Genomic DNA, 13,617 nt, shown 5'->3' on the forward strand with positions numbered 1-13,617 from the left:
CCTGCCCGCCGCGCTGGGGTCAGCATCCAGGCAGCCAGCGCCGCCTCCCGGCAGCTCCAGGCAGGGGACCGTGGCCACCACAGAGGCCTCCTTCGGGGAAGTTGAGTCAGGGATTCCTCCAGCTTCCTTGGCACCCAGAAATGGAGCATCAAGGGGGGTCTTCAGAACTCGGCCTTCTGCTCAAGGTGCTGCCAGGGAGGGGGGTGGAGGGAGGGGTCCTACGGCCCCGAAGAGGGCAGTGTGGCCGGTGGGCTGTGGACGAGATAGGAAGGGAAGGACATACGTTACTAGAGGCAGGGAAGGACCCTCGGGGGAAAGGGGGAGGACCTGGGGCTGGCGAAGCTCACTTCCTGCCAAGAGAGCCGGCACAGTGCAGTTGAAAGCAACCGTGAGACCCAAGTTCTAGTCTCCGTCCTGCTACGAACCTGCTGTGTGATCTCAGGCAAGTCTACTGGCCCATGGGAGCTCCGGATCTTTTTCTCTAAAATGTGAATAATGTCTGTCTTGTGACAAACTGGGTAAAAAAGTGTTTCACAAACTGCATAGCACCATACCAATGTGAGCTTTTTCCATTAATTCTGAAATGTGGTGCATTCTGTTGGGCCTGTCTCGTCCCTCCTCGGGCCACCCATGTGTATTCTCGTATTCTCGGTACACACAGCCCCCACTGCAATCATCGTGCCCCCCCGCCCCCACCCACGCAAAGGCGCACACCCTGGAGCAGAGACGGCTCAATAAACGGTGACGCCTGGCCCACCCCTGCTTCCCTGATAAGAGAAGTTGGGCGAGGGCCTTCTAGGACTCTGCTCTGTAACTCTGTCCTACCCTCGAGCCCATGGGGACCCTGGCAGCCAGAGGCTCTGCAGGCTCAGGCCAGGGACACTAGGGGTGGGCTAGAGGATGTAAAGGGATGTGGGGCAACCCCACCACTTGACGGCTGGGAGCTAACCCCCATGGAGTGTCAGTTTCCACGGTAGCCCATCTCCATTCAGTCCACAAGGAGCAGAAGTGGGCGGAGGAGGAGACTTCGGCAGTTTCAAAATGTTTGGGGTTTGGAGAGATCTTAGTCCCTAGGGCAGGGTGGGGAGGGCAGGATGGGCAGCGTGCTGGGGAACTTGGGCCATGTGTTTCTGATTCACTGGGGCTCGCGCCCAGCCAGCTCTTTCCAGTCCCTCTTGGCCCTTGTAAAAAAGCCCTTTTCTCTGGAAGCAGGAAGTCTTGTGTCCTGGCTGTAAACAAACTCATCTTTGGCAGCAGAGCCTGCCTGGGGAAAGGGGTGGGAGGGCAAGCAAGCCCCCTCCCCTCCTCTTCCCCTGTCTTTTCCCTGGACCCTCTGGGTGACAGCTGGTGGGGGGTGAGGAGGCAACCACAGCTCTCCACGCTCTGCCAGTGCCCTCCTCTGGTGGGCCAGCATCTGCTTGTTTCCCATTGACTCCCAGGTCTCAGGCAGGCCAGGGCCCAGCTGTGCACATCTGGAGTTGGCTTGGCTCCAGCCAGCAGTTCCCGAGGACTCCACTCTCTTGGGGTGGTGCTGACGGGAGAAGGGGGAGGGGAGCAGGAGCCAGCCCGGGGCCAGTGTGGTCAGCAGCAGGAAGGGCAGGAGGCCTGGCGTCCCCAGCTGCCCTCAGGGGACCTCCTCCAGGAGCTGTGCCTGTGAACAGGAGGGCCGGCAGTCTTGGGGGCCCGTGCGGAGCCCGGCGGGAGACGCCGCCTTTTCCATGGGAAACTGCTGGGAATGTTTCTCTACCACGCGTGTCCCGGGCTGCTGGCTGACCCCTGCTTCCCATTCCCGCCTCCGCTCCTCTCGCTCCTTCCTACTCCAGCCTTGCCTCCGCCTCTCCATTCAGCTCCCAGAGTCAGCCTCCCCTTGGGGGCCCAGGGAGGCTGAGTGTTCCCAACCGCCACGTCTGGGGGCTAGCCCTCCCCTCACGCTCCGAGTCAGCAGGAGTCACAGAGGGCGGCCACCCTCCTTGAGCCACCTCCTGGGCCCAGAACTGGAAGCCCAGCCTCCAGGTCAGCCTGGAAGTAAACATCCCCTTACTTGTGTGCGTGTGAGTGACACCCATGTAGCTCCCTGGTGGGCTGGGGCATGTGTGTGTGTATGTGTCCTCGTGATCCTCCTGGCTCTAGCCCTGTTGAGGCAGAGGGCATTTAGCAGCACTGGTCGGCATGAGATGAGAAAACAGCCCCTTGTGATTGGCACCCAGGGAGGATTGGCACCCAGGGAGGAAGTGGCTGGGCTGGCCTGGGCTGCCTCTGAGCCTGACGATTGGACCTTCCCGCCGGGAGCCTCTGGCGCCTCTCTGCCTGGGCAGCTGTGGCTTTGGGTGCTCTGAGCACTCCCTAGCTCTAGGGAAGGGGAAGGCTCTTTGGGAGGATTTTTGCTCAGGGCCCATGGCTCTGCGCAGCCTGAAGTCACAGGGGAGCCATCTTGAAGGCCTTTTCCTGTTATGACTATTCTTACATGTCAGACCCCAGAGTTGGCCTGCCTCAAGTGTACCTGCCCAGGTGGTCAGCCCCAGGGCCCCAGGAGAGATGGGACAGGATAGGACATGGCGGGGAGGCTGCCCAGCCCACCCTCACCCGCCTCCTCACGTGGTGGCGTTGGGGACCTGCTGCACCCAGCCCACTTCCTTGTAGGCAGCGGTCACGTGGCTGTAGATGAGGCCACGCAGCTTGGCCCAGGCTCTCTGCGTCTCAGGTGGGAAGTCATTGGCAAATTCCTCGGCGACCACCTCCAGAATGACCCCAGAGAGGATCTGGGGGCAAAGGGAGGAAGGGGGAGTGAACGCCTGGGCACCCTGCGTCCCGCAACCCCCGGGCCCCTCTGCCCCATGTATGGCCAAGAGGATCATTCTACTTTTTTTTTTCTTTTTTTTGAGACGGAGTCTCGCTCTGTCGCCCAGGCTGGAGTGCAGTGGCGCCATCTCGGCTCACTACAAGCTCCGCCTCCCGGGTTTACGCCATTCTCCTGCCTCAGCCTCCCGAGTAGCTGGGACTACAGGCGCCCGCCACCTCGCCCGGCTAGGTTTTTTTTTTTTGTATTTTTTAGTAGAGACGGGGTTTCACCATGTTAGCCAGGATGGTCTCGATCTCCTGACCTCGTGATCCGCCCGTCTCGGCCTCCCAAAGTGCTGGGATTACAGGCTTGAGCCACTGCGCCCGGCCAAGAGGATCATTCTTAACACAACAGTCTGCCAGCTTTGGGAACCCAGTGCTCTCAGGACAAGGGTTGCCCTGGACTGAGCCCCTCCATCCTGCTGCCAGGCACTGCCCCTCCCTCTCGCAGCCACTCGTGGGATCACCTCTGCTGCCCCAGGGAGCCCTCCCAGAGCCTTCGAGCTGCAGATGGCCATGAGGTGTGGGCGGTGGTGGCTCTGCAGCAGATCAGGGCGCATACCTTGAAGTACACTGGCTCCACCTTGTGCTTGAGGGCATGGGCTTTCCCCACAAGGGCCAGCACAGAGGACACCTTGTCGGGGTCGTGCAGGTTCTCCACGACAGTGTTGAGGGCCCCCATGACTCGGCAGGCGTGCTTCCGCAGCTGGGGGCTCCGCTCCATCTCCAGGGGTTCCTCCATGTGCTTGAACTGGCTGAAGTACTGCTTGGCCGAGGGGAAGTTCACAAAGAACCTGGCAAGAGGAACAGGGGTGGTCGCTGAAGCTGGAGGCTGCCTCGGGCCCACCCTGAAGCTGCCAGGACAGTGGGGGCTGAATAAGTGGACCCCAGTCTCCCCCACCCCTGCACCATCACTGTTTTCACTACCATCCGTAGACCTCAGCATAGACCCTCCTCGCTCTGGCCAAGCTGGCTCACCCCTACCAAGTCTGGCCGTGTCTATCTGCCAGGCTTGCTCAGGCTGGTGGCTTCCTCTCCCAGGCCTCTGTCTTCCTCGCTTCTTGCTTCCTTCCCAAACTCTACACCCTCTTCAGGGCCTGCTTTAGTCATAGCTGAGAGGGTAAGAGCTCAGGTTCTGGAACCATGAGTTGATCTGAAATTAAATCCTCTCCAGTTGGTCTGAAACTGTTCTGATTCTCCCAAGATACTGCTTTCATGAAGTCATGCTCATGCTCGAAAACATTCAATGGCTCCCTATTGTCTGCCAAAGCGAAACTCCTTAACCGGGCATTCCAGACTTCTGAACTGTCCCCCACCCACTTCTTCAAACTCATGTCCACATTCCCCACTATACTCACATCATCCCTGTCCTGGCTCAGTGGCTTTACTTACCATTGGGAAAATGTTCCTCAGGTGAGCCACATTCCTTTCTACTACCCTTTTCCTGTGTCAGACATGCCTTACCTGGAGCAGACTGGCCCAGGCGAAATGCTTTGCCCCCGAGGCCATTGGCACCACTCAGGTGACCTTCCCTACCCTCCTTCCAGCCTGTCAGACGGGATCCCAAGGCTCTCACGCACCCTCTGACCCCCTGCCCTAGCTGGGGCACTGCAGTGTGGAAAATGACGGCTTTTTTTTTTTTTTTTTTTGAGATGGAGTCTCACTCTGTTGTCCAGGCTGGAGTGCAGTGGTGCAATCTTGGCTCACTGCAACCTCTGCCTCCTGGGTTCAAGTGATTCTCTTGCCTCAGCTTCCTGAGTAGCTGGGACTACAGGCATCTGTCACCACTCCTGGCTAATTTTTTGTATTTTTAGTAGAGACCAGGCTGGAGTGCAGTGGTGCAATCTTGGCTCACTGCAACCTCTGCCTCCTGGGTTCAAGTGATTCTCTTGCCTCAGCTTCCTGAGTAGTTGGAACTAGAGGCATCCATCACCACGCCCGGCTAGCTAATTTTTTGTATTTTTAGTAGAGATGGGGTTTCACCATGTTGGAGGCTGGTCTCAAATTCCTGACCTCAGGTGATCCGCCTGCCTCAGCCTCCCAGAGTGCTGGGATTACAGGTGTGAGCCACCACGCCCGGCCGACAATGACTTTTGTACCTCCTCTCCCTGTCGAGGCTGGACATCATGTGAGACATGGGCATGGACTCAATTAGAACTTACATAACTTAAGTGAATCCCCAGAAAATGTATGGAGTGTCCTGGACCTGTTCTTCCAGGTTGTTCTGCCCCTTCATGTGTCCCCTTTGTGATCAGAGAGAGCTGATAATTTGCGGAAGCAGCCCTTTGGCCAGGAGTCGAGTCTCAGATGTGAGGGCTAGAACAGATGTGGAGAGGGCATCTGGCCGGGTCGTCCCTGCTGGTGGTGGAGCTGCTATTGGCGGGGGAAGTTTGCACAGTGACCAGGGCACAGTCTGCGTGGAGACTCAGGAGGGCCCCTCCCAGAGGCCAACTGTGATCTTGGGCAAACTGCTTCACAAGCTCCCTGTCTGCAGAAGGGCGAGAGGAGGGCTATGCTTACTGCTTCATGGATACACGGGTGAGGACACGTGAGGCGATGGGTTTGAAAATACATTGAATTTTCTGGAGAAGCACTGTAATGAGGGACAAATGTGAAAAACCCAATTTGGACTTAAACGAGCATCTCAAACTTTGGAGGTTTTACAATTGCAATAAAAAATAATGATATGGCCGGGCACGGTGGCTCACGCCTGTAATTCTAGCACTTTACGACGCCAAGGCGGGTGGACTGCTCGAGCTCAGGCGTTTGAGACCAGCCTGGGCAATGTGGCAAACCCTGTCTCTACAAAATACAAAAAATTAGCCACGTATGGTGGTGCACACCTTTGATTCCAGCTACTCAGGAGTCTAAAGTGAGAGGATCACTTGAACCCAGGAGGGCAAGGCTGCAGGGAGCCAAGATCGTGCCATTGCACTCCAGCCTGGGTGACAGAGTGAGACCCTGAATCAAAAGAAATAATGATAATAATAATAATAAAAGGCCAGGTGTGGTGGCTTATGCCTGTAATCCCAGAACTCTGGGAGGCCAAGGCAGGAAAATCACTTGAGGCCAGGAGTTCGAGACCAGCCTGGGCAACATAGTGAGATCCTGTCTCCAGAAAAAAAGAAAGAAATTGGCTGGGTGTGGTGGTGACCGTCTGTACTCCTAGCTACTTGGGAGGCTGCAGCAGGAAGATCCGATCGCATCATGAGCCCAGGATTGGAGGCTGCAGTGAACCTTGATGGCACCACTGCACTCCAGCTTGGGTAACAGAGCAAGACCCTGACACAAAATATTAACAATGATATATATATATATTTGCCTGATGTGTTACAATGTTTTTGTACTTTTTCTTTTCTTTTTTCTTTTTGAGACAGAATCTTACTCTGTTGTCCAGGCTGGAGTGCAGTGGCGCAATCTTGGCCCACTGCAACCTCTGCCTACCGGGTTCAAGGGATTCTCCTGCCTCAGACTCCCAAGTTAGCTGGGATTACAGGTACCCGCCACCACACCTGGCTAATTTTTGTCTTTTTAGTAGAGACAGGGTTTCACCATGCTGGCCAGGCTGGTGTTGAACTCCTGACCTCCGGTGATCTGCCTACCTCAGCCTCCCAAAGTGCTGGGATTACAGGTGTGAGCCACCGTGCCCAGCCTGTTACTGTATTTAATTGCCACAGCTAAGCAGGTATTACTTCTATTTTACTGATGAGGAAAGAACAGGGAACATTTATTGAGCACTTACTGTATGATCTCACAAATCCTTGCAATTCTCTCCTGAGATAGGCACTGTTTTAATCCCCATCCTATGAATTAGGAATTGATGTCCAAGATTGCCCACCGAAGTAGATGGCAGTGCCAGGAAAGGGCCCAGGCAGGCCCTACTTTGACAGTTTCCCCACACTGCCTGGAGAGACAGCTGTGCCAGGGGATCGTGGCCTGGGAACCAGGTGTCTCCTGCCTCAACACCCACCACCGGGTTGTGGCCCTGAGGAATGACAGTCTCAGGGAGCCCCCACCCAGACCCTCCACGGTTCTGTCGCCCCTGGGGCCCATGTGCCTGGCTCCTTCCTCCTGGCTCCGTGGTGTTTCCACCTGAGACCCTCCTGATCTCAGCCTGTGCTGCCAGGGAGGAGTCTCCACAGCCAGCCCTGGGGAGTTTCTCAGCTCCCAGAGACATCTGGGCTTCCAAGAGAGCCTGAAATAGGCCTGTCTGAGTGTGAGGAGGAAGGTGTCAGAGTTACAACCAGGAGGGAGGGTGGGTGTTCCCTCTTGGTCTCCTCCTTGGCAGGGAATGGAAGTGTGGGGTCTGCCTCAGGCTCCAAAAGCAACGCCTCCTCCACCCCCACCAACGTGGCAACTTCTCCAGGTTGGGGATGTGGACGTGCAGCTGCCTCCCTCCTGCCCTGCAGGCTCATAAGGGCTGACGGCACTGGCCTGGCGCAGTGGGGAGGGCAGAGGTGAGAGTGCTGGCCAGAGGGCTGCAGCTGGGGCCTTGACCTTGAGGATGTGTACGTTGTGTGTGGGAAGACAGGGTGCTGTGTCAAGACTGACGGGCCTAGGATCTGAGGAGGGACCTTCAGGAGCCCTTATGCCCCTTTCCTCCCCTTCCCCCACTGCCCAGGCCCTGGACAGAGACAGGAGGAGAGAAAAAGGAAAGCAAAGCCCTGCGGTGCTTGGGCTGGCAGGGAGTGGCTGAGACAAAGCTGGGCCAGGCTGTCCTGGGGCTGGGCTCTGGTCCACACAGAAGTGGAGTCAGAGTAGTGAGGGGTTACTCTGGGCATTGAGCGCATTGGTAATGACCTCCCCCAGCCCAGGCCCAGGCCCCTCTGCGAGACAGGAGTGGGAAACTGGAAGAGGGATGTAGAGAGAGAAAGAAATCCTTGCTGGAAACTCGGACTGCCCAGACATGGCCCTGGTCTCAGTGTTTCATTTCCCCCTTGGCATGTGCCCTTCCCTGGTCCCCTTCCTGGGGAGGGTCAGTGGTGCCCCGAGATGCGGATGGTGAGCCCTTCCTCCACGTATCCGCACAGGTACATGGCAGGGGTTGGGACAGAAAACCTCCAAGGTCCTGAAGACCCTGCCTCACTTCATGGTGACACATGAGTGTGCCAGATGCATGCGAGGCCGGTGGGCTGCAGGTGCTGACACGCGGCTGACGGCGCCCTCCGAGGATGCAGTCTGGCGCGTCTGTGGCTCTGCTACCCACTGTGTGCTTGTATGGGTGCCAGCACGTGTGGGGATCGGTGGTTCCGAGCGTCTGAGGCCCTAGTATCCCAATGTCCCTCTTAGCTTCCTGCCACTCCCAGCTGTGTTGCTGGGCCTGGGGGCTGCTGAGATAGCTGCCCTATCCTCAGGAGCGCTCCTGTAACTCCTTAGAACCCTTAGAAAGGCTTCCTGCTCTTTTTCCACCAAAATCTGCTTCTGAGTTGGAATCAGGGCATATCATGGTGGAACTGGATAGGTCCCAGGCTTGGGAGAGGCCACAGGGAGAAGAAGCTGGAGACGGAGCTGGCCTGGGAGTCAGGCATGCACTAAAGCTGCCCTTCCAGAGCGAGGCTTCACCCCGTCTGCACATGACAAGGCTGCCCTACTCTGTCCTAGATTTGACCACTTTCCTCTCCCAAGAACAGGGGCTTGAGGGTGAGCATGGTCTGGGGCTCCTCTGCCTGCACCCCCAGGGACCAGCACGTGTGGGAAGAGAGCATGGATTTGTAGCTAGAGTCAGTGACTAGCTTTCGAGGCTTGGACACATCACCTCTATGAGGATGGTGTGTGTGCTCTATGCGCAGGTGTGTGAAGAATGGGGTGCTCTCTGTTTGTGGGTTTCTCAGGGGCATGTGGTGCCTGAATGACCCCTAAGCCCAAACCACTGCATTTCCTCCCTAGGTGGGGGGTTTTAGAGTTAGGCCCTGTCTCCTCAAGCTTCTCTCTTCTTCCCCTCACCCTCCTAACTCAGCAGGGATTGTATCCTAGGGGACTGTTTGCTTCTCCACTCACCTGTGCCTGCCCTGGGAGCTCCTGCTGGCCCATGCCGTCCAGCAGGAAGAGGGCAGCTGGGAACACTGGACCCCCGTGCTCTCCTCCTTCTCAACCTCTGCTCTTTGCTCTCTGTTCTTCCAAGAGGCTTTGAATCCGGCAAGCGGCGGAGCTGGAGACAGGGGTCTGCTCCTCTTTGTCCCCCTTCTGAGTTGAGCCTCGGTTTTCCCATCTCTAAAATGGGGAGCCCCTGCTACTCCCTTTGAAAGGCCAGAAAAATGTGTGCGTCTGACAGCTTGGCTGGGTGTCTGGGGTCGCTGGCCCAGCAAGGAGTTCTGAGGCCGGGGAGAGGAGGAGGACCGAGGTGCTCTCCTGCATCTGGTTCCTAGTTCCTGGTGAGCACCGCGCCGGAGCCAGGGAAGGCTCACCCCACGGCGCCCCACGCTGCCTGCCCCGCCGACCTCGGACCGGCCCCATTCGCGGCTGGGGAGGTGGCGCTGGAGCTCGGACCCGGGCCCAGCCCGCCTCTGCCCGGAGCCGCTACCGCCCTCCCTGCCCAGGGCCCGGCCGGGCCCCGGGCGACACCTACCTCACCAGGATGGCCACCCCCACGTCCTCGCAGTTGGCATAGAGCCGGGCCCACGTAGCCTGCACCGCCTTCCTCTCCGCCTCGGACAGCTCCTCGCTCCGCTCCCTGCGCTCGATCTCCATCTCGCCTGGCACTTTCTCCATGAGGAGCTCCAAGCCCAGCCCGGCTTTGCTCGGCGGCAGCGGTGGCGGGGCGCGGGGCGCTGGGCGCGGGGCGCGGGGCGCCGGGAGCCGGGGCCGGCTGCGTGCGCGGCGGGCGGGCGAGGGGTAGAGCGCGGAGGGAGGGAGCGTGTGTCTGTGCGCGCCGGGTGTGTGTGTGTGTGCGTGCGTGTGTGCAGGGTATATGTGCGGGGGGCGGGGGACCGCCAGCGGGGGGGCGGGGATGTGGTCTGCTGGAAAATGTTTAAAAAAACAAATCCTCTCCAAACCCCCAGCCCCGTGTGGGTGAGCCAATGCCGGCAAGGTGAAGGCTGCTCGGGGTGGGGGCGATGCGACTGCCGCCCGCCCACCCGCAGGCCACGGCGGAGTTGCACCGCGGGGCGGGGCTCGGGTAGGTGTGGCCGGGGCGCTGGGGGTCCCCGGAGGAATGGGCGGTCACGCGGCGCTGGGCGGCGCGGGCCGCACAGGAGTGCGCCGGGGCGGGCGCGAGCTGGGAGCGCTGGGTCCCGGGTCCCAATGCTTGCGGCGTCGCGTGTGTGCGCGTGCAGACCCTTCCTGCGGCGGGGAACTGACTTAAAGTCCAACACTCCCGAGCTTTCGCGGCAAGGCCGACCGCCAGCCCGCCCGTGTGGGCGAACGCGAGCCCCTCCGGCGGCCGCCGCGGACCGAGCTGGGCTCCCCTCGCCCGGGCCTCTCCCCCAGCCCCCGAGCCAGCAGCTGGGGGCCGCGGCGCCACTCCCACAGCTCTGGACGCCCAGGCTCTGAGGGGTTAGCACGGGTCGTTCCCCCCACCCTCCTACCGCCCCGGCTGTCGGAACTTGAGCGCACCTCCGACCTCGGGCGCCAGAGGCCTGCTCCCCCTTTCCTACCCCCCAGCACCGCCATGCCCTTGGTGCACGCACGCGGCGGCGGCGGCCAGAAGTCCCCCGTGGCTTATGAATGACACGGACAGGCAAGAACCAGGCGCTGCCCTGAATTCTGGCCCAGCTGGTGGCGGAGGAAGTCCGGAGAGGCACCGGATAGGGCAGAAGGACCTGGCAGTCGAAAAGTCTTGAGGAAGCCGCAGGCCGCTGGGGACACCTCAGCCAGCACCAAAGGCCCCATTCTGGGCCTAGGGGAAGCAAATCCTTCCTCTTGGTGGGCCCTGTCCAGGGCAGTGTGAGATTGGGCCAGAGGTGGGGGAGAATCCCATGGTGGCTGCCCTGCAGCGGCTGCTCAGTCCTGGGGACAGCCTGAGGCCAGACAGGACCTGGCAGTGTCAGGAAGAGATGTCACTCAGGCTCCCGGTGACCCTTGTCCTCGCTCAAGACTTGATGTCCCATTGCCCGAGCATTGCTAAGGGTTGGCTCTGCGCTTTCGCTATGGTTCGTGTATTTATTCTTAAAATCTGACTTTAAGGTCCGGGGGAGGCAAGGAGAACTCACCCTGGCCAGCCTCAGTTGCAGCCTGGGCCCTTCCTGGGAGCTCAGGGTTCAGGTGCCTGGGGGACCTTGGGGCAGTGCCTCTGACACTGCTTCCCCCTTGCTGAGGGAAGGAAAATCTAATGCCTCCTGGGGGGTCTTGGAGGGGGTGGAGGGGAGTGGGTGGGTTCAGATCCTTACATCACTCCCAGACCCATGTCTCAGCATGGCCATGGCTGGCTCCATGCTCCACATACACACCCAACAGTTTCCCAAAGTTGGTGTGACCAAGTGGCTGCCCAACAGGTCCCCTTGGGATGTGGAAAGAAAATAGGAGAAATTTTATATCTCATCCTTTGCAAATGTAATGTAGTCGTACGGTGTAGGAATGAATCTGTATAGTAGTCTAGCCTATAATTTGTAAGTGGCTGCCCCTATCTATTTTGTGAATGCACACTTGAATCCTGCCTTTTACTGAAGAGGGTGTGTAATCAGCAAAGTTTGGAGAGGATTGTCCAGAGGGTAAAACTGCCAGCCCTTCACTGTTGAGTCTCCCCTATCTCTCTGGCTTCATTCTCGAATATCCCTCCCCTTTCTTCCTCCTCTCCTGATGCTTCCACGGTGACATCATTGCTTCACCTCCACTCACCTTGCAGTTACTGGCAGATGCTCCATGCTTTCATGTCAGTAGCTTCGGCAGCATCTTCTGTCTGAGGGCTCCTCTGCCTTGCGCACTGCAAATTCAGATGCCCTTGCTCCTCTTTAGGCCCTTGCCCTGATGCCTGCAACTCTGAAAGTGCCCTGTAGGCGCCTTGAATAACTCCTGGGTCACTCTACTGCAGTCATTGTACTTCACAGCACATTTGTCTAGACTGGCAGCTCCTTGCAAGCAAGGCCCAGTCTCATCAGATCGACACTCCGAATACGTGCTCAATGCCACACTCCACGCCTTGACCCTACCGCTGGAGGGGAGAACCTGGGCCCAGCGAGCTTAATCAGTCCTCACAAGGTCGCGGCCGCTGACCCACTAATCAGCTTGAGCCTCCTAATCCATCCCCAGCAGGAACCGCAGGACAGACGGCAGTGGCTCCTGAGAGCTGGCTGGGGCCATTTTGGCCCCTCGCCTGTGGCCTTCTGCAGACTTGGTCTGGGAGGGGATGGGGCAGCTGCGCCATGTGCACCACCCTTTTCCTGCTCAGCACCCTGGCCATGCTCTGGCGCCGCCGATTTGCCAACCGAGTCCAACCGTGAGAAACTGACCGGGCTATGGCTGGCGGTTGGTGGTGGTTGGGGGGAACCATGGGGCTGGGCTGCCACCAAGCTGAAGGTGGGCAGACGCTGCCTGGACCTTCAGGGGGGCTGGGAGGGCATTTTGAGGAACCCTTGAGAGCTCAGTCTCAGAGCAGGGGAACTTACAGCTTCAAAGGCTCTAGTTGCAGCCTCCAGTCCCATAGCCCAATACGGCCGGGACCTGTGGAGGGACAGGGAGGGACTGGGCACAGCCACAGCTCTTCCTGCCTACTCTTGCTCCCACAGAGAGCCCAGCGACGTGGATGGGGCAGCTAGGGGCAGCAGCGTGGACGCAGACCCTCAGTCCTCAGGCAGGTAAGGCAGGAGTCTGGGCTGGGGGAGGGAGGGTGCTGCCAAGGAAGCTGCGGCTGTGCACGCCTGGGGGTGCACGTGTGTGCCTGTCTGCCCGCCTGTGCGTGCACCCTATCCTGGCCCTTGCCCTAGGCACCCTGCTCCCTGTCCACCTGGTGGGCAGGCTGGATGTCTGTTTTCTGCGATTGGGAATGGGAGCCCTCAGCCCGCTCCTCTGGACCAAAGCCGCTGTTTTTCTATCTCCAGTAAGGGGCGGTCCCCCGGGGCACCTTCTGTCGGAAGGCACAGGGAAGTGGAGGGAGGGATGAGGCAGGAGTAGCTCTGTGTGGCTTTGCTCGCCTTTCCTTGCCCTTCCCCCTCCTCCTCCTCTGCCCCCGCCCCGCCTCGGCTCCGCTGCCTGAGCCTCCAGCAGGATTCGCTGTCCAGTCCCCAATAGAAGGCGCGGGAGGAGCATGACATCATCAGCATTGAGTGCCATTGGCTGGGTAGCCCCTGCGGGCAGGACGCTGTCTCCAGTGGCCAGAAAGTTAACTCTTCCCTAGGCTGGAGCCATGTGGTCTTTAGAGGGTGAAGTTGGGGGAACTTCCAGACTTTTCCTTCCCTGGGTGCCCAGTGTCGTTTGATGATAGGGGTGCCTATCCCAACGAAACACTGGAAAAAATCAGCAAATCTTTATGACGTTCCAGTGCATGAACGGTTCCTTCTGTGCCTATGGACTCACCTAGCATGGGAGACCTGTCTGAAGAGTGACTTTTTTGCTCCCAGTGAAACAAAGAGTAAAAAAGATCCGATGACATCTTTGGGTCAGGGCCCACTGGTAGGAGGGTGTCTCCACACAGGGAGGACTCAGGTGGCGGGTACTGTGACCATCCATGTCTGAGTGGGGACCTGCCAGCAATGTGGCCCTTTGATATGCGGAAACTGGCAATCGAGAGAACTTCAGTCTTTCTGTCTCCTGTCATCTGAGTCCTGGGATTCTGAGTCCTGAGATTCTGATGATCAGAAGGCCCAATGGGAAGCCCTGGGCCTGTACAGGAAACGGCGGCATTTTTGT

At 58.8% G+C, this 13,617-nt stretch overlaps 2 protein-coding genes across 10 annotated transcripts in view; one reads left to right on the plus strand and one right to left on the minus strand.

Annotated features, from left to right (window-relative positions):
* CYGB (cytoglobin) lies at positions 1-9,676 on the minus strand. Of its 2 annotated transcripts, none has more exon segments than NM_001257930.1 (4): positions 1-252; positions 2,596-2,759; positions 3,401-3,632; positions 9,404-9,638. In NM_001257930.1, coding segments are annotated over 4 exon segments (573 nt in total). In that variant the 5' UTR covers positions 9,547-9,638; the 3' UTR covers positions 1-218.
* PRCD (photoreceptor disc component) overlaps positions 9,296-13,617 on the plus strand; it is a 16,211-nt gene continuing 11,889 nt past the window's right edge. For 5 of the 8 annotated variants that reach the window (XM_015120442.3, XM_028836839.2, XM_077973004.1 and 2 more), the window contains exons 1-3: positions 9,773-9,952; positions 12,022-12,208; positions 12,498-12,566. In XM_015120442.3, the coding sequence (XP_014975928.2) occupies positions 9,802-9,952; positions 12,022-12,208; positions 12,498-12,566 (407 nt within the window). In that variant the 5' untranslated portion in view covers positions 9,773-9,801. Of the gene's footprint in view, positions 9,588-9,772; positions 9,953-12,021; positions 12,209-12,497; positions 12,567-13,617 lie in introns of those variants that run through there. The other 3 variants (XM_077973010.1, XM_077973009.1, XM_077973008.1) reach the window with 3 other exon arrangements.

Source organism: Macaca mulatta, chromosome 16 (assembly GCF_049350105.2).
Source record: "Macaca mulatta isolate MMU2019108-1 chromosome 16, T2T-MMU8v2.0, whole genome shotgun sequence".
In the NCBI taxonomy this organism is placed as follows: Eukaryota; Metazoa; Chordata; class Mammalia; order Primates; family Cercopithecidae; genus Macaca; species Macaca mulatta.

Bases quoted from the DNA above. Each gene is read 5' to 3' on its own strand.
- CYGB (XM_077968816.1), bottom strand. From the start codon at position 9,546: ATGGAGAAAGTGCCAGGCGAGATGGAGATCGAGCGCAGGGAGCGGAGC. The intron at 3,633-9,403 runs GTAGGTGTCGCC...TCCTCTTGCCAG, and splicing joins GGGGTGGCCATCCTGGTGAG to GTTCTTTGTGAACTTCCCCT. The intron at 2,760-3,400 runs GTATGCGCCCTG...CTTTGCCCCCAG, and splicing joins TGGAGCCAGTGTACTTCAAG to ATCCTCTCTGGGGTCATTCT.